At 34.4% G+C, this 23,007-nt stretch overlaps 1 protein-coding gene across 2 annotated transcripts; it reads left to right on the forward strand.

The window, feature by feature from the left end:
- Window positions 1–226: 226 nt before the first annotated feature.
- LOC115994216 (putative ion channel POLLUX-like 2) lies at window positions 227–21,060 on the forward strand. 2 transcript variants are annotated; one of them, XM_031118275.1, is made up of 24 exons: window positions 227–446; window positions 3,837–3,913; window positions 8,044–8,162; window positions 8,784–9,070; window positions 9,771–9,842; window positions 11,315–11,390; window positions 11,517–11,615; window positions 11,693–11,847; window positions 11,940–12,044; window positions 13,596–13,682; window positions 14,119–14,203; window positions 14,295–14,442; window positions 14,746–14,822; window positions 14,917–14,997; window positions 16,690–16,908; window positions 17,002–17,115; window positions 17,923–18,015; window positions 18,128–18,254; window positions 18,318–18,394; window positions 18,660–18,707; window positions 18,818–18,887; window positions 18,977–19,050; window positions 20,379–20,489; window positions 20,559–21,060. In XM_031118275.1, exons 1-24 carry the CDS (start codon window positions 355–357, stop codon window positions 20,658–20,660), a joined length of 2,595 nt encoding a protein of 864 aa, XP_030974135.1. In that variant the 5' UTR covers window positions 227–354; the 3' UTR covers window positions 20,661–21,060. The 2 variants fall into 2 exon arrangements, with proteins under 2 accessions (XP_030974135.1, XP_030974136.1); XM_031118276.1 differs by having other exon boundaries at window positions 16,714–16,908.
- The last annotated feature ends 1,947 nt before the right edge of the window (window positions 21,061–23,007 follow it).

Here is a 23,007-nt window from a genome sequence, read left to right on the forward strand (position 1 = left end):
TGACAGTGAAGTGGTCCAGAAATTTTGTGCCCTTTAGGACTGAGAAAAGGACTAGTAAAGCTTTCTGACATGAGTGACCCATCTTTCTGCTTCGCAAATTTAGCTCCTTGCGGTTTTCTGCTATCTACTGTACGTACCCTTTAATCTTTGGTTTTTTTGTCTTTTCATTTCATTTCTCCAGCCAACACTACACTAACAACCAAACAAAAAAAAAAAAAAAACAAATTACGTTCTGTTTTTCTTTTCTTCTCTTTATATCCGTTATAACAATAATAATAATACAATAGCATCGATTCTCAAATCTTTCTCTCTCTCTCTCTTTCTCTCTCTCTCACACACACCAAAAATACAGAGATGCTACTGAGTCAACTGCAAAGCTCGCAGGCATGGATTTTACCTCCACGAGTTCCCAGACTCGGCCGAGTTTCCACTCCCAACTCCAAGAGGTAATAAAATCTTCATATATACATATATGTGTGTGTATTTGCTTAAAAATGCTTTTTCACATTTCCTTTTTTGGTTTTTTTTTTTTTTTTCCATTTTATGGTTAGAACGTTAAAGAGCGTACGTGTTACTAAACTTCTTGTACTTTCAACCACAATCCCTATTCTAATATTTATAAATGGCAATTTTCTCTGTTTTTAAGGACTCTGTTTTATGTGATTGTGAGGAGTTGATTGGCATTTATAATTTTGTGTGTGTTTGAATAACTTGATTGAACTTAATTGCAATCAAGTTAGTATAAACCGAATTCATTCCATGGATTGCTTAGTCTGCATGTTTCATGTGCGCGTGATTTTAGTAATTTTACTTGTTATTCAAACGATGCTTTGATTTAGTGGTTTTCTAGTTAGCTCAATTGGTAAAGTTTTTTATGGTTAAATAAGATATCTGGGGTACAATTTTCGCCTACACCAAAAACCAATCGGTGTTTTAGTCTAATTATAAAAAGCTTCATCAACGGCAGACATCATAGGTTGAAACTCTCTCAAAAAAAGCTTAGGTTTTTAGGAAATAGACCAACAATGCATAAGTAGAATGTCATTAATGATTGGCTTAAAACAAATACCATGTGACATCTTTTTGAACAAACTGTGGAAGTTTAAAAGAGGGCTAGCTCCTCCTTATATTGATTTAAGCCTTATTGTGTTTGAAATGTTGTTTTGCCTTTGCCTCTTAGTTTCCTCTGCTACTCAATTATTTATTTGATGTGTTCGGATTTCATCCGTGTTTCTAATTGATACTCCTTTCATTTCTCTAGCGATCACAAGATATGAAGTTGACCTTTTTTTGATAAGTAATAAGAATAGTATTAATCATGAAGAAAAAACGAATAAAGTAAATACAAGGTGTTCATGACGGTGAACACAAGAAAAAGAAACAAACAACAACAAAGATAGAAAAAGAAACTTAAGGGACAATTCTAAGGGAAGTAAGAAACTAAATGATGGAAGAACAACTTGAAGAACCCCAACACCTAGACCAATAAAAAATAGTACTCTGGCATAGAGCTTGTAACTCAACAAACGATTTCTCTTTAGCCTCAAAAGAGCACCGATTTCTTTCCATCCAAACAACCCACATCAAACAGCTAGGAACCATATTCCATATGTCCGAAGTAAATTTCCCCAGCCAATAGCTCCAACAAAACACCAAACTCTCCATGGAACCTGGCATGACCCATTGGATCCCGAATACCTGTAACATTTGCACCCATAAAGAGTGAGCTACAGGATAGTGTAGGAGAAGATAATCCACAGATTCCTCATTACAGCAGCACATATAGCACCGATTCACCAAAGAGAGACCCCGGAGCATTAGATTATCCAAGGTAAGTATCTGACCATGAGCTGCTGTCCACATGAAGAAAGCTACCCCTTTAGGAACCTTAACTTTCCAAATACCCTTCCAAGGGAAACTAGGGATAGGAGCACCCTGGATCTTATTGTAATAGGATCGAATATCAAACTTACCATTCCCATTGAGACACCAATGGGAACTATCACATCCAACACCCCTATGAATCTGAGATTGAATGAAATTAAGGAAAGAGAAGGCAGATTCTAATTCCCTCTTGTGAAATTCCCTTTAAAATCTCAAATTCCAAAATCTATCATATTCACCCCCCTATGACACAATACATCAGAAATACACGCTTCCTTATCATTTGAACACGCATATAACTGAGGATAGAGCATTTTAAGTGAGATATCCCCAACTCACCTATCATGCCAAAAAAGAATACGAGAGCCATCACCCACCACTAGGGCCAAATGTTTGGAGAATCTCTCCCAACCGTCATTAATACCACGCCAAAGGCCACACCCATGGGCCCTTCTGCATACTTTAGTATTCCATACCACCCCCCCCCCCCCCCAAAAAAAAAAAAATGACCCTCTCCATATTTAGTGGCAACAACCCTTTGCTAGAGATGGGTTCCTTCTTGGCCAAACCTCCATTACCATTTTCCTAATAGGACTTAATTGAAATGCACTAAATTCCTAATCCCCAAGCCACCCATCTCAAAAGTTGAACACACCTTCTCCCAAGCCACCAAAAAATACTTGGAAACACTCCTTTGAAGACCCCCATAAAAAATTTCTTTGAATACGTTCCAACCTATTAGCCATAGCTACAGGGATGGTAAATAAGGATAGGTAGTATATAGGAAGACTAGAAAGGGTACTCTTCAAAATAGTAAGTCTACCACCCTTAGACAAATACAGATGCTTCCAACCTGAAAGTTTCTTTTCCATCTTCTCCAAAATAGGATTCCAAATGGATGCTATCTTATACGGAGTACCCAACGACATTCCCAAATATTTCATAGGCAGGCTACCCACCCTTCAACAGAGAATGTTAGCCAAAGCACCTATATTACCAACCTCCCCAACTGGGACAATCTCACTCTTCCCCATTTACTTTTAAGCCAGTAAAAGCTTGAAAGCAAGACAAAGCCAACCTAATGGACAACACTTGTTCTCTAGAAGCATCACAGAACAAAATGTTATCATCTGCAAACAACAAATGTGATATGCGTACCCCAATAGAGTTAATTGGTCCCACATGAAAAACATGAAGCAAACCACTATCCTCAGTTTTCTTTAGAATCCGACTTAATACTTCCATAATCAAAAGGAAAAGAAGAGGGGACAACAAATCACCTTGTCTCAAATCACGAGAACTTCCTAAAAAACCTGTCTAGGATCCATTCATAAGAATAGAGAAATGAACAGTAGTTATGCAAGCCTTAATCCACCCCCTCCACTTCAACCCAAAACCCATCCTATTCAACAAATAGAATAAGGCATCCCAATTTACATGATCATAGGCTTTTTCGATGTCCAACTTACAAACGACACCCGGTGAATGACACTTCAATCTGCTGTCTAGGCACTCATTTGCAATAAGCACTGAGTCCAAAATTTGTCTCACTCATTATGTCAACTGTAGGATAGCTCTGTATTTATAATTTTTCTTCCTCTCCTTCTCTGCCTCTGTTTTCTTTTCTATTCTTATATATCTAAACTGTTACATGAACAGGTGTGCTGGAATACTACGTTTAGTTTTTGCATAAAACATTACTTTTTAGCATCACGTGTGAAATTTGGCTAGATTTACAGTTTAAAAAATTGTAATCAAGGCATGTGGCGTAACAAAGGGAAAATTTAGTGCCTTATGCATTTGTTGGTGCTTATTTTTGTTAAATAATGGCAGATGTTGCTCACATGTTGCATGTATAAAAAGGTTCTGTTTTATGTGAAAACAATGTTCTCTTCAATTTTTACTGTAGAGTTGAAGCTATAGGAGGCTGACACTGACATGATACTTTTCAGGATATCAATGACAGGCCAGTTCTGGTGGATAAAATATTCAGCTATACATGCACGGAGTTCCATATTACAGAATGGAAGTGAGTTATAAACTCTCTAAATAAAACAATAACATAAATGCATCTATGAATTTCTCTCTCTCTCTCTCTCTCTCTCTCTCTCTCCATACACACACACAAATGAATTCATCTTCCCAGTTCCTATCAACACATAAAATAAATTTGCTTACTTTTTTGACCTATTCTTGTCCAGTTCTTTGTTTCCACCCATCGTCTAAATCTTTGTATAAAGTTTTAAACAGATGTATCATGCATGCTCTGTTTGGGAAGCTCATTCAAATGGTTCTTTCTAATGATTTTCAGTCGATTGTCAACTGTTAGGTCATGGACAAATTATCTTTCCATATTATGGCTATGATATGATTTATAATGCAAATGATTCACTTCCTGTTAGTTTTTCAAGGTGCACCTACAGGCTTAAGTTAGCTGATTATCTTCGAAAATAGCTTATTTATGTTTTTCCTTCTCATTTTTTTGTTTTGTTTTTGATACAGAGGCAGCCTTAAATTTTCATTGCTCAATTGTTCACAAAATATTTTATTAAATCAATTTCTTTCACTCATCTGTCACACATTGAGCTTCCCTTGGAGTATTGACTGAATTTAATTATTCTTGATGTTGTTGTCTTCCATCTTTTTGGATGGCAGCCTTACTTCCTGTCTTGAAATTGCCTATTTTGAGCCTGCTGTTGGTTGTTTGTCCTTGATCTGTACATCATATATCTGCGCTTTTTCAGAAGTACTTAGATCACTCAAATATCAATTGGACTGATTGCCACTTGACGCACTTCGCAGTTTGACTATAAATCTAATGTTTTAAAGGAGCCATGCCAACCAATACCGTTATAATGATTTCATTTTTTTCCCCAACAATACCACATCTTGTCTATGGAATTACTTTTTGATACTTATTGACCAACATTGTTACAATTATATTCCTAGTTAGATGCATGCTTGCATTTTTTGACCCAACAAATGGTAATTTAGATCCTCCTGCACTTGAGGTATCTTTCTTGGCTATTTTGTTACATAGAAAGGATATCATTTTTATCATCCCCACTCCTGTTAAATTTTGCCTCCATGGATGTCACTTTCTTTGAGTCTTGTTCTAATTTTTTTGGCTCACACACTCCTCCTCAGTGTTAGAGAATTAGTGAAAAGGAGCTTCATTCTCACTCTTGTGTGTCCCTTGTGATTACTTCCTCCTTTGTCACTGAAGTTGACCATTTGAACCATAAAAATATTACTCCAACAGCCACTGCATCTGCCTTTTGTGATGGAATCTCAGCAGCTTGATGAGGTGGAACAGGAAGAGCCCTCTCAGGTGGAGGGGGAGTTCCCTCCCATCAGCAGGGATGTTTCCCTAAGTACTCCAGGAGACAGGAGGTTAAGATCACCCTGCCAACTCCATGTCAACCAACCCTGAGGTTCAGGTGATATCTCCAATCCCATTCCTACTTCTAATCCTGATAAGAATGATAAAATCTAGATGCCCCTATTGCCCTTTGTAAGGGATTTAGATCTTACACTCAGCATCCAATATTAAATTACATCTCTTATCAGAACTTTCCACCTATCTAGATTTTGCACTCAGCGTCCAATATTGAATTACAGCTCATATCAAAATCTTTCACCCAGCTATCGTTCCTTTGTGTCTCACTTGTCTTCTGTTCCCATTCCTTGTAGTGTTTAGGATGTTCTTACTAACCTTAAGTGGAAAGATTCCATGATTGAGGAAATGACAGCATTGCATAAAAGCAATACTTAGGAATTAGTCCTGAAAGGAAAACAATAGTTTGTTGCAAGTGGGTTTATGCTGTTATGCACAAGGAAAATGAGTCCATTGAGAGGTACAAGGCTAGATTGTTTGCAAAGTGGTTCATTCAGACCTACTGGATTGAGTTTTAGGAGAAATTCGCTCCAATGGCTCGGATGACTTCCATACAAATTCTTCTGTCATTAGCAGCTAATTTGAACTGAACTCTAAATCAGCTCGAAGTAAAAAATGGCTTCCTCCGTGGTGATTTAGAAGATGCGGTTTATATGGATGTTCCTCCTAGTTTAGAAGTTTCTCAACTCAAGGGAAGGTGTATAGATTGAAGAAATCATTGTACAAATTGAAATAATCACCTAGAGATAGTTTAAACAGTTTAGACCACCATGTGGGGTTATGGATACAGACAAGCTCAGAGTGATCACACCTTATTTGTTAAGCACTCACCTCAAGGTAAGGCTATTGCTTTTATTGATTATGTCGATGATAACGGGTGATGATCTTGAGGGAGTAAACATATTGAAAGGATATTTAGATGCTGAATTTGAAATAAAAGGACCTTGGAGATTTGAATAGTTTTTGAGTATCGAAGTAATTAAGGTCCAAGAAAAATATATTTATGTCCAGCGGAGATATGTCCTGATCTCTTTGAAGAAATAGAAAGACTTAGTTACAAGGTTTGTCAATACTGCATTATACCAGCCACTAAACTTGTATGAATACCCCCTGAGACAGGAAATATTGATCTATATCTGCTATTCCAAGGCTTTTCTTTAGGGGCCAGTATTGATATTTTGCCTGTACAAGAATTAAATGAAAAAAAGAAAAAAAAGGGGGGTTTATAAAATAAAAATATGCTTATTGGGCTAATATACTAAGCTTATAAAATTTGTGGATTATATAAAAAGTTACACAAATATTAACTGGTACCAAAATATTTTGTTTTGATGGTCAAATTGAAATAGCCTATGGTACGGTATTGACAACTTTTCTTGTGATACCTTGATGGAATCATAGACTAGATGAAGATCTAGAGGATGTATTAGATGGTAAAGACTGATTTATCTATTTCACACTCACCCAAACATTGCTTATTTTGTTAGTGTGGTTAGCCAATTCATGCATGCACCTCGAGTATCTCATATGAATGTTGTTTACCGTATTCTTCAATATTTGAAATTCGCTCATGGTCGAAATTACTATTCTCTAATCATGGTCACTTATTGGTAGGATCCTGTACAGTGGCAGATTGGACAGATACTATTATTAATAGAAGATCTATTTTAGGGTACAATACCTATGTTGGAAGTAATTTGGTCACTTGGAGAAGCAAGAAACAAATAGTTGTAGCCAAGTCCCATGTAGAGGCTGAATTTCATGCAATGTATGGTTTTTGAGAACTTCTTTGGGTGAAGATGATGTTTAGAGAATTGGGCATTTAACATGCAAGAACATATGCGATTATATTGTGTCAACAAGGTAGCCATTAATATTTCTTACAATCTAGAGAGAAACTATTGCATAATCTAGTACAACGTGATAGGACTAAACATGTTGAGATTGGCAGACATTTCATCAAGGAGAAGCTTGATGATGGCATTATCTATACAATGCTTGTGAAGACTAGAGAGAAAGTAGTAGTCATTTTAACCAAAGGAGTCTCAAGTAGAGTTTCATACTACTTTAAGCAAGTTGGGCATGTGCAATATCTTTGATTCACCTTGAGGGGGAATGTTGGACTACATACTTTAGACACGAAGTTTGTAAATGTTTGCCTCTTGTGAGGGCATGCTTGAATTTGCATATTATTATTGATTGCGCATAATAGAACGGTGTAAGGGCTAATCAAATTAACCCAAGACACAATGGAAAAAGTTTTCCTCTAAACTGGTTTGGAGGAATCTTTTCCAACCCATTATGTGGCAATTCATAAAGCATCCAAGTGTATTAAATCATGACTCATCAAATTATTTATACAAGTCCCATGACTCATTAACTAGGTCATGTGACTAAAAGTACACATGGATGATTTCATGAATCGCCATGTAGTGGGTTTGAAGGAATTTTCCTTCAAATTGGTTTAGAGTTAAACTCTGTCCATAGACAAATTTCTCCAAATTCAACCCCAATTTGCATAGTATTAACTGATTGAGTACAATAAAATGTTGTTAGGGTTAATCAAAGTATCCTTATACACTGTTTTATCAGGGGATTCAAAATTTTCAAATGTGTTAGACTCATTTGAAGATAGATTCTTGTTTTTATATCATTTACTGGTGATGAACATATATTTTGTGCTTTCTACAATTGTTTTTAAATTGACTTAACCACATTACTTTAGGTGCCTAACCAGTGAATAATTATGATAACTTCTACAGGGAAATGGGAGGCCAGTTTTCAACGAACTGAAGATAGGTTAGACTCAACTATGTACATAAATGTTTCAGATGATTTCAATGACAAATTCTTTAGGATGGACAGGAATGATGGTTCTTTGGTAAGTATTTAGTGAAATAATATGGAATAATTCATCAAAAAAAAGTGAAAGAATATGAAATAGAGCCTTTTTTTATAAATTTTTTATTTATTGTTTTTCTATTGCTGGAAATTAGCTTCCTCCATTTTTTGGTCCAGAAATTTGCTTCCTCAAATTTTTTTTTCTTGAGATCTTGGATAGTGTATAATCAATTTGGAAATATTAAGATCTCTCAAGAGAAGATATCTTTTGCTTTTCTAAGGAGATTTATCAGCTTTGAGTGGCCTTCAATCTTTCACTGATCCAGCTGATGACAATTGAATGAGTTTACTTAAAAAAAAAAAAAAAAAATTGCACTTCTGGATGAGTGGAAGATCTCACCAAGTTTTATGACCCTTGGAACTACTTAGATCCTTCATTTTATTTTATTGTTTGGCCAATGAATGTGTAGATACTTGAATCACTTTTGTGTTCTCTATTAACAATGAGTTGACCTTGATAAGTTGTACAAACTAATTCTGCACTTATCCCTTTGGGTCTAGAAGAGCATACCAATGGGGTTCAATTTATATCTTTGATCCATGCTATGTTGCTGGTGGTAATATGTAGTAGAGATCCTGATGTAATTTACTCATTGTGCAGGATTATCAGACTAAGATATTGATGGGATCGATGTCATTGTATTTCCTACTCAGACTGAAGCAGCTAAATTTTGTTAACTCATTGACAAAGATGGTCCAAAAAATGCTTCCCAGTATGGTTCAGACTTTTGGGGCAACAAGCTTGCCTTTTGCTTGTATATCTAATTCCCTGAATAAACCTAGGCCTCTTCAATTGGATGTGTCCTTGCCTTCATTTCAAGATATTAGATGGAGCTTTGCACGGTGGTTGTACTTATTTAACATCCAACTTGAGAAAAATGTTGCCATGTAAGTTAAGTATGATCCCTGTTTGTGTACTTATTTAGCATTCAAAATGATGTGGCTTCGGTGTAAATTATACATAATATATGTCTTCCTTTTGGAATTATATAGTATGCCATACACTTCAAATGAATTTTCAATTTCAAAAACGTATCATGTGATTCTCTTTCTTGCAAGGGACACCATGTATCACATATTGATATTAAATTATAATTTTCAGTTATTTTTTAATTCTATTGTGCATGCATCATTTATTTGGGAAATTGCAGAAATATGGCAGCTTTGGAGAATGCCAATGTTGGTGTTATGACCATTATCATTATGTAGATTTAGAAGGCCAAGCTAAATCTCTTGGGATGGACTAGAAAATGTGGAAAACCATTCTGTCAAATGAAGTTTTCAGTCAATATAATTCTAAGAACATCTTTTGATTCTATATGGGCAGAGTGCACTTTCCCCTTGTGGAAACTAACAAATTTATTTGAAAAACTCCACAACAAGAAGAGAGGTTTAACTTGTGATTTGATATCTGTAATGCCTCTCCCTGTAGTCTAAATTTCAGTGATTGGATTACTTTTGGTAATTTATGCTGCCACTGCTTATAGATCAAAGATGTTGAAAATGCTGTTTCATGTGCCTTCTATGTACTTGATGAATGTGTTCATGAATTTAACAAAGCCTTTATGTTCTCATTGATGTTTTGTAGGTTTTTTGTGGTGCTCCTTGTAGCGTGCTTCTTGTTTGTTGTTATTGGTGGTTTCATGTTCTTCAAGTTCAGGTAACTTACAATCTACCAATTTTAGGAGAAACTTTGATACATCCCTATTGATGGTATTTTCCATATTTGAGATAGCATTGTCTGCTTTGAGTAGTTTTGTTTATACATTATACAACCATAAGTCTCATTTTGTAGAGTCTATGGCAAGGAAAATTTTGAAAGATGTAGTTGCATCTTTTTTGTCCCTCTCCTTTAGGCTTTGTTTGGGAGTTCATAAGAGAATGTAGTAGAATGGAATAGAATGATTATAAGGAATGGAATGTATTTAAGTGAGGGAAATGAATTGAAAAGAAAGGAATGGAATGGAATTAAGTAACTTTGTTTGGATGTTTTAAAATAAATTAATGAAAAGGAATGGAAGGTAAGGTAAGTAACCTTGTTTGCGAGTAACATAGAAGGAAATGAATGAAATCATTTTATGACAATATTATTATTAGATCCCTATTTTAAAATAAATGGATAAATATATAGGGGTATTTTGAGAGTTTTAGTAAAAAATTCATTAAATTTAATTTCATTCCCGCCAATTCCTCCCGATTTTTGGGGGAATGAAAATTTAAAGTTTTGAGGGAATAAAGAGGAGTGAGTATTCCCTCCATCAATTTCATTCCTTCCTACTTAAAGTCTCAAACAAGGGAATTGAAAGCCCTCCAATAAAACTCCCAAACAAGAGAAGGAAAGAATATTCTAAAATTATTCTCTTCATTTATTTCCATTCCATTCCATTCCTTCCTCCCAAACGAGGGGTAAATTAAAGTAAATATTTCTTTGTGCTTCCCGCATCTTGTATACTCCTATCACTTTTCTTGTTGGAGTTGGTACCAGCAAGGGATCTTGTCCTCTTTATTGTATAATGTTCTAGAACTTGAGCCAGAAATTTCTTGTTAATGTATCATAATTCAGGATGATGGGTGATATTTTGTTTGCTTTGTTATAAGGATATCCGTCATGAAGTGAACATTACAAGATTTTGTAACAGATTGCAATGGACAATAGGCTTATATATATATATATATATATATTTATCATTAGGATGACTGTTATCGAAATGTGTTTCCTCATATGTTGATGATTCACTTCTTCAATAGCTAGCTGATGTTGGATCTTTGGATTGCTCAACTTTCTTTTCTGTATGATTTACATGATACGTTGGTTGAGAATGTAGAAGAAAGTACAAATTATCATGTGAAATTAAGAGCAGTGATGGATATATTTATATTGTATTTTGCCTTTAAGGAATCCCTTCAGCTCTAGTTTCGTTGAGTATGAGAAATCAAATCATCTTAATCCTTGGGTATAGTTTTTGTAGTTAATTTTAAGTTGGTTTTCATTTCTCCTGAATAAAGGTTTTTATTAATCCTTTTCCACTTGTTTCTAGAGCAACTTATTTCCTATTAAATTGATTAATTCCTACAGAAAATAAAACTCATGATCATTTGCCTATCTGGTATCTCCTCTGTTGAATAACACAGGGGTAGTGGACAATCTCTGGAGGACTGCTGCTGGGAGGCTTGGGCATGTCTGTGTTCTTCGTCTACGCATTTAAAAGTGTGTCTCTTGTGAATATGATAATTTTGTTAACTTCCTCAATTGCTACCACATTTGTATTTTTTATACGATCATAAAATCGCATATATTGTGAATAAAACAAAATCTTTATGTGTTGAACTCCAGCAAAGAACACGCATTGAACGTGTTATAGGCTTTGTTCTTGCTATATGGGGCATATTGTTTTACTCTCGCCTGCTGAGCACAATGACTGAACAAGTCAGAGTAAGATTTTGAAACAAGAAGCTTATACTTATGCGTGCTTCTAAGTAAATGGCATCCTTATGAAGTTTTTTTGACAGAACAATATGCAAAAAATCAGAGAAGGAGCCCAAATTCATGTTCTGGAGAGTGATCATATCATTATATGTGGAGTTAACAGTCATCTGCCTTTCATACTAAAGCAGCTAAATAAGTATCATGAATATTCTGTTCGTTTAGGTACTGCTACAGTTAGGTAATTTGGTCTTGCACTGCCTGTATAGGTTCTATATCAGTCTCTATGCTTTTATTACTGGCTTCTTTGATCATCTTCATATGTAATTATAGGAGGCAGAGAATTCTTCTTCTGTCCGATCTTCCAAGGAAGCAGATGGACAAGATAGCAGACAATATGGCCAGAGATCTCCATCATATTGATGTCCTTACAAAGAGGTAAAATATTGAGTAATCCTTCTTCTAATCACAAAAGCAACTTGCAGAAAATACCTTTTTCTTTTCTCTAGTACTATGCCTAGAGTTTCTTTTTCAATTGTTACTTGGTTGGAGATCCCTTGATGGTTGCCTATTCTGCAGCAATGAAATTTATTATATATTATTCTTGATGTTGTTATTGTTTTTTTTTATTTATTGTTATCGTCATTATTATCAATACTATTACTATTAGTATTGTTATTGTTGTTGTCGTTTTTGTTATTCTATGATTGAGAGTATCTTTATCTTTATCTTTTTTTCTTTTTTGATAGGTCAAAATGATATTATTGAAACGAGGCTACTTAGTGACAATAAGCGTGAAGTAGCCTAAAAAAAATGTAATAGAAGAAAGATTACCTATCAAAAATATATATAATAGGAGAAAGATTTCTTTCATTGCAAGGGGCCTGCCACCCAAATTTTGGACCCCTTGTTGTTTTTCGACTTTTGGTGAAGATACATCCTAAAGTAATATCTAAGCTCTATAAAACCAAAAAAAAGAAAAAAGAAATCCTAAGATAATATATATGCAGTGTTAAAGCAGGAAAATTACTCTATTGGGGTTGAAGTTATTTGCTGAAATCATTGGAAAGAAGTTTAAATTCTTGAAATAGCATGAATAAAAGTATAAAATTGATCCTTCTATTTGTTTACCCAACTACTTCTGCAAACAACCTTTTTGTTATCGTATTTATAAGCCTGACATACATTGTTGGTCCAGAAAAACTATCACTTTTGCCAAATAACCCAAGTTAATTGGAAAGTTTGAAGTTAATCACTTAATCAATATTCTAAGACTTCTCATGTGTGAGTCTAGAATCTCTCAATACATCTAGTTTTTTAACTTTAAATGGAAGATAGAGTAAAGACGAGTTTCAAACTCAAGATCACTTTTTTATTTTTTTGCTGAATCAAACTCAAGATCACTAGCTTTAATACCATGATAAACTATCACTTATTCCAAATGCCTAAGCTGATGGGAAAGAGAAAATTTAAAATCAATATTCTACGAGCTCACTTTCTAACAGCTTGAGTTTTTAAGACTGATAGTTACTACAGCTTCTAATGCACCACTCCGAATTTTTTTTTATCCTTCAATTTGCTTTTGCTGATCTGGAGGGCTTTAAAATTGAAAGAAATGCATGTGGACATTATGATATTGCTTGACTTAAATGCATGCATGCATGGTACCCAGTGTTCAGATTGAATGCTACCTGTATGATATATAGCTAGCAAACATGTTGATTTTGGCTGACACTGTGAACCAAATGGTGCTTTATTGTTACAGGCTCTATTTCTTCAGTTACCTTTGTCAATCCCTTTTTTTTTCTCTCAGAAAGCTAGTTTCTTTTGGGAATGGGACTTTGTCATTCATAGAGTTTATCATGGCTCTCTCATTTCAGGTTTTAAGATTTTAAATAAATATAAGATATAACTTGTAATTTGGGGAGATATAATTATCTAAACTTGAATTGATTCCATCTCTTACCTTTTTTTTTTCCACTTTTACAGTTGCAGCCTTAGTTTGACAATATCCTTTGAAAACGCTGCGGCAAACAAAGCACGTGCAATAATTATACTTCCAACAAAGGGAGATAAGTAAGAACCTGATGAACTTAAAAGAACTGGTTAGGTTTTTCATGTTTATTCTAATTTTTTGGTTTAAAGCTGCTTTCCCTCCATAGCCTTTCAGACTGTCCAAGGATATGGCAAAGTTGTATTATTATCAATGGACTACATTTTATATTCATCAGAATTCTGCATTTAATGGGGAATGCCCTTGTATTCTAGGCATTAACTTGTTAACCTGTTATTCCATGTTTCAATCAAAAGATGACTTAGTAGTAAGAGCTAATAGGCATGTTACTTTGATTATGAATGACACAATTGGAAGCACCGATGACATGCCCCATTGTACGCATCAGTATCTGTGGCTCATAAGATCATTTTGAGTAGTGTAAAAGCATTTTTTTTAGCCAAGATTCTTAAAATTTCACTTTTAAATTTTCCTAACTCCAGGTCTTCAATTGATTAGGTATGAAGTTGATACTGATGCATTTTTATCTGTATTAGCGCTACAACCAATTCCGAAGATGGAATCTGTCCCCACCATTGTTGAGGTATATTAGTTATTGGTAGTTTCTAATTGTTTTATGTTTTAAGATTCACTCTGCCTAGTCAAGTTGAAAAAGTCCTCTTTAACGAATGCAGGTTTCAAATCCCAATACATGTGAACTCTTGAAATCAATCTCAGGACTGAAAGTAGAACCAGTAGAAGATGTTGCATCCAAATTATTTGTTCAATGCTCTCGGCAGAATGGGCTCATAAAGATCTACAGGCACTTGCTTAATTATGGAAGTACTATACAAATTCTCTAAAGTGTTATGATATCCAGCATTTTTCCCAGAGAGGGAGAGAAGCTTCTTGTGAATGTGTTGATAGGATAACAAAATCTACCATTAATGCTCTACTTATAACATTCTCTATCCGAATTTTTTACTTGTTATTTGGTCAAATGGTTGTCCCACCTAATAATGTGTTGTTTTACTCCAGATTTATAAACAAAATTAGTGACACACTATTTCTTAAGCCCCCATTTCCATCTAGTGATTATGTAGTTTCTACTAAAAAATCTAATTAGTTTATGTCTACATATTGCAGAAAATGTATTTAATCTTTGTAGCTTTCCCAATCTAGCTGGAATGACCTATAGAGAGATAAGGCGAGGGTTTCAAGAGGTAATGCTAACTACCAAATTTAATTTTGCTTATAAATAATCTTCAGTATGGGGCTGCTTATTTTCATATTTTCTATAAATGGATGTCCTTTCAGGCAGTTGTTTGTGGTCTTTACCGGAGTGGGAAGATATACTTCCATCCAAACGACAATGAAATTCTGCAGCAAACTGACAAAGTATGTGGACATGATGGATATCTAAACATAATTTATTTACTCTTTATTTTATAATTTAATAGGCACCACAACTTGGAGAGTTCTTGTGACTTGTGAAACTGAATACATTAGATTTCTCTCTCTCTCTCAAGATGTTATGTTAATGTTTCCAGACCTTGATGGTCACTGAACCATCCAAGGTGCTAGCGCACTGTTTGCATTTTGTTCATCCCAACTAAAAAGTTTGTGACAACAAATTTAGAGTATTTGATAATTGCAGAAGCTAAAATAATTGCTATTCATCAAACCATATAATTGATATGTTTGGTAGGTTGGTTTCATTGATCTTTTCTGGCCTTACAAAGAAAATAGATTTTTGTTAGAAATTGCCTCAAATTTCTAGTGTGATTCAGTTAACTAATAGAGTTTACTTGGTATGAAAGGAAGTGTATTCCTTGTCAAAGAAGTAGTTGGCATTTATTGTCAAGGAAGTAATGTTTTATTCTTTGGGCCGGAGTCTTATATATAGGTGACACTTTGAAGGGTTCAGTGGATTTGATCAAGAGGTCTTCCCACACAGAGGAGAGGAGGTACTCGAACTTGAGTAAGGTTCTTCAAAGGGTAGTTTAGTAGTTCTTTTGGAGGTGAAAGATATCGGTGTGTATGAGAAAGGGTTAGAAAACAAGTTTCGTTCTTGTGTGTTAGTGAGTACCTTTGGGTGTATTGGAGATTTGGATTTATGTTTGTGAAAGTTTGAGTGCAGTTGCAATCCTTATCATTGATAGTGGACCTTTTGTTGGCATATAGCTCGCTGAACTACATAAAATCTTGTGTCTTGTGTTGCTTGGCTTTTATTGTAATTCATTAGCTGATTTCATAAATCTGTAATTCTTTAGGAGAATTTACAATTTAGAGTTCTCATTGTAATAATATAATTCCTTATTGATTATAAAATTTATATGATTAATTTATATACATATTTGATTTCATGTGGTGAAATAGTCTATATACGACATTGTCAAATGAACCAGTAGAATTATTAGTCCCTAGAACCATTGGAAGGTTTGCACTTAGTTTCTAAAACTCTTACTTCAGGGGAAAACTCTCGATGTGCAATGTGCTGCCATGTTATCGCTGTGGATGAGCACTAACAGCACACAGCTGTACACTGGACAATGGTCGAAACTCTTTGATAAATTACCAACTGTCTCAAAAGTTTAAGCTAGTAAGAAATTGTGAATTTAATCACTCTACAATTATTCTACACTCCCACCCGTGTGTGAGCCTAGACTCTCCCTTAATAAGTGGGGTAGAACACGTGGAATTTTAACTTTTTAAATGGGAGGCAAAGCTGAGACAAGGTTTGAACTCATGACCACTTGCTCTAATACCATGATAAATTACCAATATAACCAAAAGCTTAAGCTGTTACAAAAGGTTGAAGTTAATCACTTAACCGTTATTCTAACACCCTCTAATGTTGATGAACCTATGTTGTGTATGGAATTTTCTTTATGCCATTGTGTTCTCTGATAAGGTCATGATTGATTTTATTCAAATATGATATATTTAGTATTATTATTATTATTTTATATAAGGAAAGATGAGTTCTCCAAGAAATTATTTAAATTTTTTCATTTTGATGATTGGGTCATGACACTCCCTCCTTTGATTTTTTTTTTTTTTTTTTTTTTTTTTCCGCGTACTTTAAAGTATCATTGCACTTTCCTATTTCAGATACTGTTCATTTCCCCTGTTCAAGGAACAAAGAGAGGACAAGTTGAATATTTAAATGTTCTCAAAGAAGGGAGTAGTTCCACTCAAAATCAGCAAGTTCTAAAAATGAACGGTGATTTGGCATGCCATTCCTCTGAATTGAAAAAAACACGACTTGAAAATATTGTAAAACGTCCCAACAAATCAGGTTCCAAGGTACAAATTCCCAAAAGAGATAATTGATCAAATGACAGTATTCTTTAAAACTTTGGATATCAGTCTGGGTAATTGTTTTGTACATGACTGCAGGCATCAGACTGGAACACTGGACCAAAAGAATACATACTTTTGCTGGGGTGGCGCCCAGATGTTGTGGAAATGATAGAAGAATATGACAATTATCTTGGACCTGGCAGTGTATTGGTATAGCTCCTATTTTCCTTTGGGAACATCATACTGTGTCTACCATACGTTGTGAGCTTGTACATTAATTCAAATCTGAGCATTTTCAATCTTGGAGTTCAAGGGTGTCAAAATTAGGCTATAAGCACTGGCATATTAATTAGAACATTCATGATGGAAATGCATATGATATCTTTAGTGACTGAGCCTGAGATATACTCGACATTAATAATTTTTGTGACATTATGGGGTCAGAGATTGGGGATATATTATTGATAAGTCAATCTGAAAGTAATTATGAAGATCAACAAGAAGAGTGAATGATGGATGCACAACTTTCTCCACCTCAATAAATGTATAATATGGAGTTAGTGTTGGGAGAATTTAGTAACACCAGCCTTGCATTCATTTAAATGTTGCAGGTCTCTCTGCAAATTTTATTCTTCAATGTATAGTCCTCTAGTCAGGCAAAAGATGTTTTTTGAGCATCTTTAATATTTGTGGTCCATATTAAAGGTACTATCACGCTTGCTCATTATATCCATTTCTTGAATGTTTTCATCAAAAGCTTGACAGCCAATATGCATCAACTTACTGAAGATGGGTATCCTGCTTGTTTGGTTTCAAATGAACTTGGCCACCAACTGGTTGCTATTTAAAAAAAAAAAATTCTTTTGAGAAGATAGACGAACCAACTAGTTGCTATCTTGACAAAGATATCTTTGGTAATTGATATGGATGTATTTTGCGAAGCTTGATGGGACATGTTTTTCAAAAATCACATGCATTAAGGTTCTTCATAACTCATTATTACCTATGTGTATGCAGGAGATATTATCAGATGTACCTTTAGATGACAGGAATAGGGCAAGAATCATTGCTGGTCAAGGCAAACTAAAAAATGTCCGGGTTTCTCACAGGGTACTGTTCCAGTAAACCTAGAGAGTTGATCCCTTTTCTCCCAATTTGTTTGTTTCTTTCTTCTGCTTTCTTGCTTTTCTTCTAATCCTTCATTCCTTTTCATATGCTGCAGATTGGAAACCCTATGAACTATGACACCTTGAAGGAAACCATAGTGAATATTCAAAATTCATTCAACATTGGTGAAGATATTCCCTTGTCAATTGCTGTCATATGTGATAGAGAGTGGCTTATTGGAGGTAACAATGCATGATGTTTCAGTTAGTTGAAAGTTGCCTTGGCATTAACCATTCTCTCTTCAGATCCATCCAGGGCAGACAAGCATTCCGCATATTCTCTTCTCCTTGCTGAAAATATCATCAACAAACTTGGAGTGAAGGTGAAAATTGATCACTTAAGTTTCGTCATATCAATCCTCATATTCAACTTTTAAAAATTAGTTTCTGGGATTTATTACTCCAAGAATATTAGTAATGAAGAAGTTTTGTGAGAAAAGAGTGCCAAGAGCCTTGCAGCTCCTGTGGCACCTTCTGATGTTTCCAATGGAGACGTCCGTGGTTCAAATCCCCCCACCCCATTGTAAATATTGAATTATCAAAAAGTTTTGTGAGAAAAGAGCAGGGTGATGAATGATTGTATTGCAGGTACAAAATCTGGTTGCAGAGATTATTGACTCGAAATTGGGCAAACAAGTAATACTTCAACAGACTTAGTTTTTATTTTTTATTTTTTGAACATTTGTAATCTTTGATGGGTATTTTCCACATTAATAATATCTATCAAACTCCTGTGGTTCCTACAGATTACAAGAATCAAGCCATCCTTGACTTACATTGCAGCAGAGGAAGTAATGAGCCTTGTAACAGCCCAAGGTCTTGAATCCTTGCACTATACCGTCTGTCACATTATTTGTAATGTTTCACTTCATACTAGATAGTAATTATCTGTTTGTGCATAACAGTGGCAGAGAATAGTGAACTGAATGAGGTGTGGAAAGACATCCTTAATGCAGAGGGTGATGAAATATATGTGAAGGTAATCCCATCTACCTCATGTCTTGATCTAGTTCTTAAGAACTCTTCCTAAAATTGAGGATAATGAGGTGGTTAAGGATTGGGGGACCTCTGGCACATTTACCAGTTGGGGGGTAGTGTCTTGGTTACAGGATAAAAAGACATGGTTGTCCAAAAAATAAATTTCAACCACCTAACTTGGCACAATTTGAAGTTAGCAGGTTATGGGTTAAGGCTAAACTCAACACAATCTAAAGTTAGCAAGTTATGGGTTGAGGTTTAACGGTTTGTGTCATAATTAGGTTGACACAACTGACCCCTTTAATAAACAAGTCATATTTATATCCAACCCATGAAACCTGTTTGACCTGTTTGACGCATTTAACTAAATGTCATTTTACTAATATATCCTTCAAAACCCTAGATATTTAAACTTATTAGTTGTTTTGGTTTATTTTGGTTGACATATTATGATTGATTATTTGTGATTTTGAGATATGTTTTAGTTTTGAATAATTATTTATGATGAAGTTACTTATTAATTCTGAATTTTATATTAAAAAATATATCTGTTTGGTTTTTCATAGTTCAAATAAATTGGGTTAATACTAAGATTTGTATATATATATATATATATATTTTTTTTTTTTTCGCTTTGATAAAATCTGATAAATGGGTCGATACAACTGACCTGTTTAATAAACAAGTCGTGTTAGGGTTGAGGAATCCTAATCAATTAATAAACGTGTCGGGTTAGTGTCGATCCACATAGTCAAATACTCATGAATCGACATGATACAAACCCGACACATTAACACAAATTGCCACCTTGGGATCCAGCTCCACACATTGATATATCATATTGCATATCATGATAGTTGAGTTCACAAAAGCAGAGAGGTGAACGTAAAATTATCAGTAAAATTTCTAGGAAAAGGATTAGCACTCACTGCTAGGTAACTGGGTTCCTCTCATAGTCTCATGGGCTGCCAACGTGCCAAATCATTGCACTTAAATTTAAAGATTCTCACAAATAGTTTAAATGGTTTTCATTGCTTCATTTTTTACTGATAAAACATTTTGGGAAATCTCTAATGTCTGATCAGCAATTATGTGAACAGTCATTCATGAACACTATTGCTATTCCGTGAACCCTAGCCACTGTGGTTTATGTATTGATATATTTATTTGAAAATATTTGAATAAAATGCACCTCTTAATGTAAACCAAGTGAAAAACTAGAATATTCTGGTATAACCAGTGACCTTTCAGCAATAATCCTCCTATGTGATTACCTGCCCATTGTCCATTCTAGCCATATAATTCATTTGCCTGTATTTTCCCTGATAGGATATTAACCTTTACATGAAAGAAGGAGAGGATCCATCATTCTCTGAGCTCACTGAAAGAGCATATTTACGGCGAGAAGTTGCCATAGGTTATGTGAAAAACAACAAGAAGGTATGATATCTTAATTTGGTTTTGAATAAAATAAGTTGAGGCATCTCATTTAACCTTTCATTATTGCAGGTTATTAACCCAATTCCCAAGTCAGAACCCCTCTCCCTTCAATTGACAGACTCATTAATAGTTATATCTGAGCTTGAGGGAGAACAACCCATCATTATGTAAGATGTACAGTTCAGTTGTTGCAGGCAAATATTGTTTCTATCTTGTATAAACTTGAGCTGAAACTATCACATGAATTTTCTGCTTAGAAGATTGAACCCCAAAAAATTTAAGGCAATTTTTTTGTAAGTTAGTCCAAGGGGAGGGGAAGGGAGATTCGAATTAGTGGCCTCCGTTTCATGAAGAATAGTCCCTAACTGACCGTGCTACCTTTATAGTGCAATAGAAATTTTGACTGCAAACAAGTATTCTATAAACTTTTATCATTGGAGTGCATACCATATTTGACCAGCAAATTTATGAGGAAGTTGCAAGTTTCTTTCTTCTTAGAAGATTAATGTAGGTACTTTACAAATTCATGTAAATTTGTCAAATAAAAGAAAGCTAGAGCTGTCATCAATTATAAGTTTATAACTGTTCATTTATTTTGACAAATTTTCCATGAGTTGAGAACCTTTTTTTTTTTTTTTTTTTTTCTTTTTTTTTTTTTTGTGAATTATAGCTGAACTTCTCAGTTTTCAGTCTATAAAAGCTTTCCTATTTTAGTAATTTTTGTACGTTAGCCCAGTATTATAGGCAGTGCGTTTTTAGAAGTTGATGAATTTTAAAGGTGGTATATCCTATAACCAAGATTGAATTTTGTGACTATGGAAGAAGATGGAATACATTAAAATTCAGAATCCATAAAAACCAAATCACGGAAAATTTTGTTTTTGACCAAACGTTATAGCATGCTACAAAATAGGGGTAGCTTTTTCCTTCCCATATCCCTCTCTCCTTGGACTAAACTGACTTCCTTATTGAAGGAATCTATCACTTTGCTCGAGTCTAGTGGTTCTATCAATTCTTGATATTGTCAAGACAACACTCTACTTCAAGTTATGGATTTTGTGTGACCCTTAATTTGTAATTTGTTGAAACTTAATAATATAATGATGCCGGTTATGCTTAGCTTGTCATATCAAGTACTAATAGCAAAGTTGAGTTGCTTAGAGAAGTTAAAATCAAATTGAGGAACCTCATGAACAGAAAAATTAATGGGGACACAAAAAGTTCATAGCAACTGGATTATCTTTGTGGACAAAGATGCCAAATGTTTTCAGAAACTGATTAGGAGAAGAAGAGCTAGCAATTTGATTGTGCATCTCAAGAAGGAAGATGATATGTGCATTAATGACACTGAGGGGGTGTTTGGTTTGCCGTGATGTTACATTACACTGTAATATTACGTTATTTTAATCTTACATTAATGTAATTTCAACACAAGAATACAACATTACATTGTTTAGGAATGTAATAAAATTAAAATATGCGATATATTTTGTAATTTTAAATTATTGTAATGTTAGAAAAAATAAAATAAACTAAAAATTTTAATGTCACTTCATCGTAATATGCATCACATTGAGGGCACATCACAACGACCAAACACCCCCTAAGGAGATTGAAGGGGCTTTTGCGCAAAATTTCAAAACTGCGTACAGACACAATCGAGCATTGAAGAGATTGTCCATTAAATTAATGAGCTAGACATTCCTTCTCTATCAGCAGAAGTCATATTTATGGATGGCTTTGTGATAAAGTAAAATATTAGTGCAATTGTTTTTAAATTGGTAGCAATGAGGGTAATAGAATCATCAGATGACACTCCAACAGCATAGTATCAACACTTTTGGATATTACCAGAACTTTTAAGTATCTCTAGCATATGCAAGCTTCTTATTTATTTATTTTTTTAAACTCAAACCACCTTCTAAAATCCCGAATTTTTTTGTCATTTAACACGATTTTGCTAACAAATTCGTTAGAAAGAGACCATTTCACGGATTTATGAAGAGTGTGTGCATAAATCTCCTAAGAGACATTCATGTTTCACACAACGAACATATTCAATGTATATGGATGTAAGTCAAATCCTATTGGAACCCCAACAATGGTACATACTTAATAAATTTTACAATATTTATTTTTATTATTTGTTGAGTTGACAAATTGTAATTAGTACAATATCACTTTCACTCGGACCAATATTAACATCACGTTTCTTGAATACTAATCATAATCAATCAGCTCAGCAATCACAAAAGAAAATGGTAGAATTGGTTGTTATTAGAGCTATTGCACGGAAAAACCTACCTGTTCCATCAATTAGTGTGAGCCAAGTCATAAATGGGGCCCTGAAAGTTTCTATAATCAAATTCTGGTCTACCATCTTCATCTTTTTCTCTTTCTTTAACAATTTGCTTTTAAATAGGATTTGAATCCATCTTTTTCTCTTTCTTTAACAAATTGCTACTAATATGATTTGAATCCATGACATACACGTGCTCTATAAAATTATGTATTTTCT

The sequence above is a fragment of the Quercus lobata genome, chromosome 6 (genome assembly GCF_001633185.2).
Source record: "Quercus lobata isolate SW786 chromosome 6, ValleyOak3.0 Primary Assembly, whole genome shotgun sequence".
Classification (NCBI taxonomy): Eukaryota; Viridiplantae; Streptophyta; class Magnoliopsida; order Fagales; family Fagaceae; genus Quercus; species Quercus lobata.

What these genes read in the sequence shown, in the direction of transcription:
- LOC115994216 (XM_031118275.1), top strand. Translation starts at nt 355, where the DNA reads ATGCTACTGAGTCAACTGCAAAGCTCGCAGGCATGGATTTTACCTCCA. An exon ending in CCAACAAATCAGGTTCCAAG is followed by an intron (nt 16,909 to 17,001) that starts GTACAAATTCCC and finishes ACATGACTGCAG; the next exon opens with GCATCAGACTGGAACACTGG. An exon ending in ATGTCCGGGTTTCTCACAGG is followed by an intron (nt 18,016 to 18,127) that starts GTACTGTTCCAG and finishes CATATGCTGCAG; the next exon opens with ATTGGAAACCCTATGAACTA.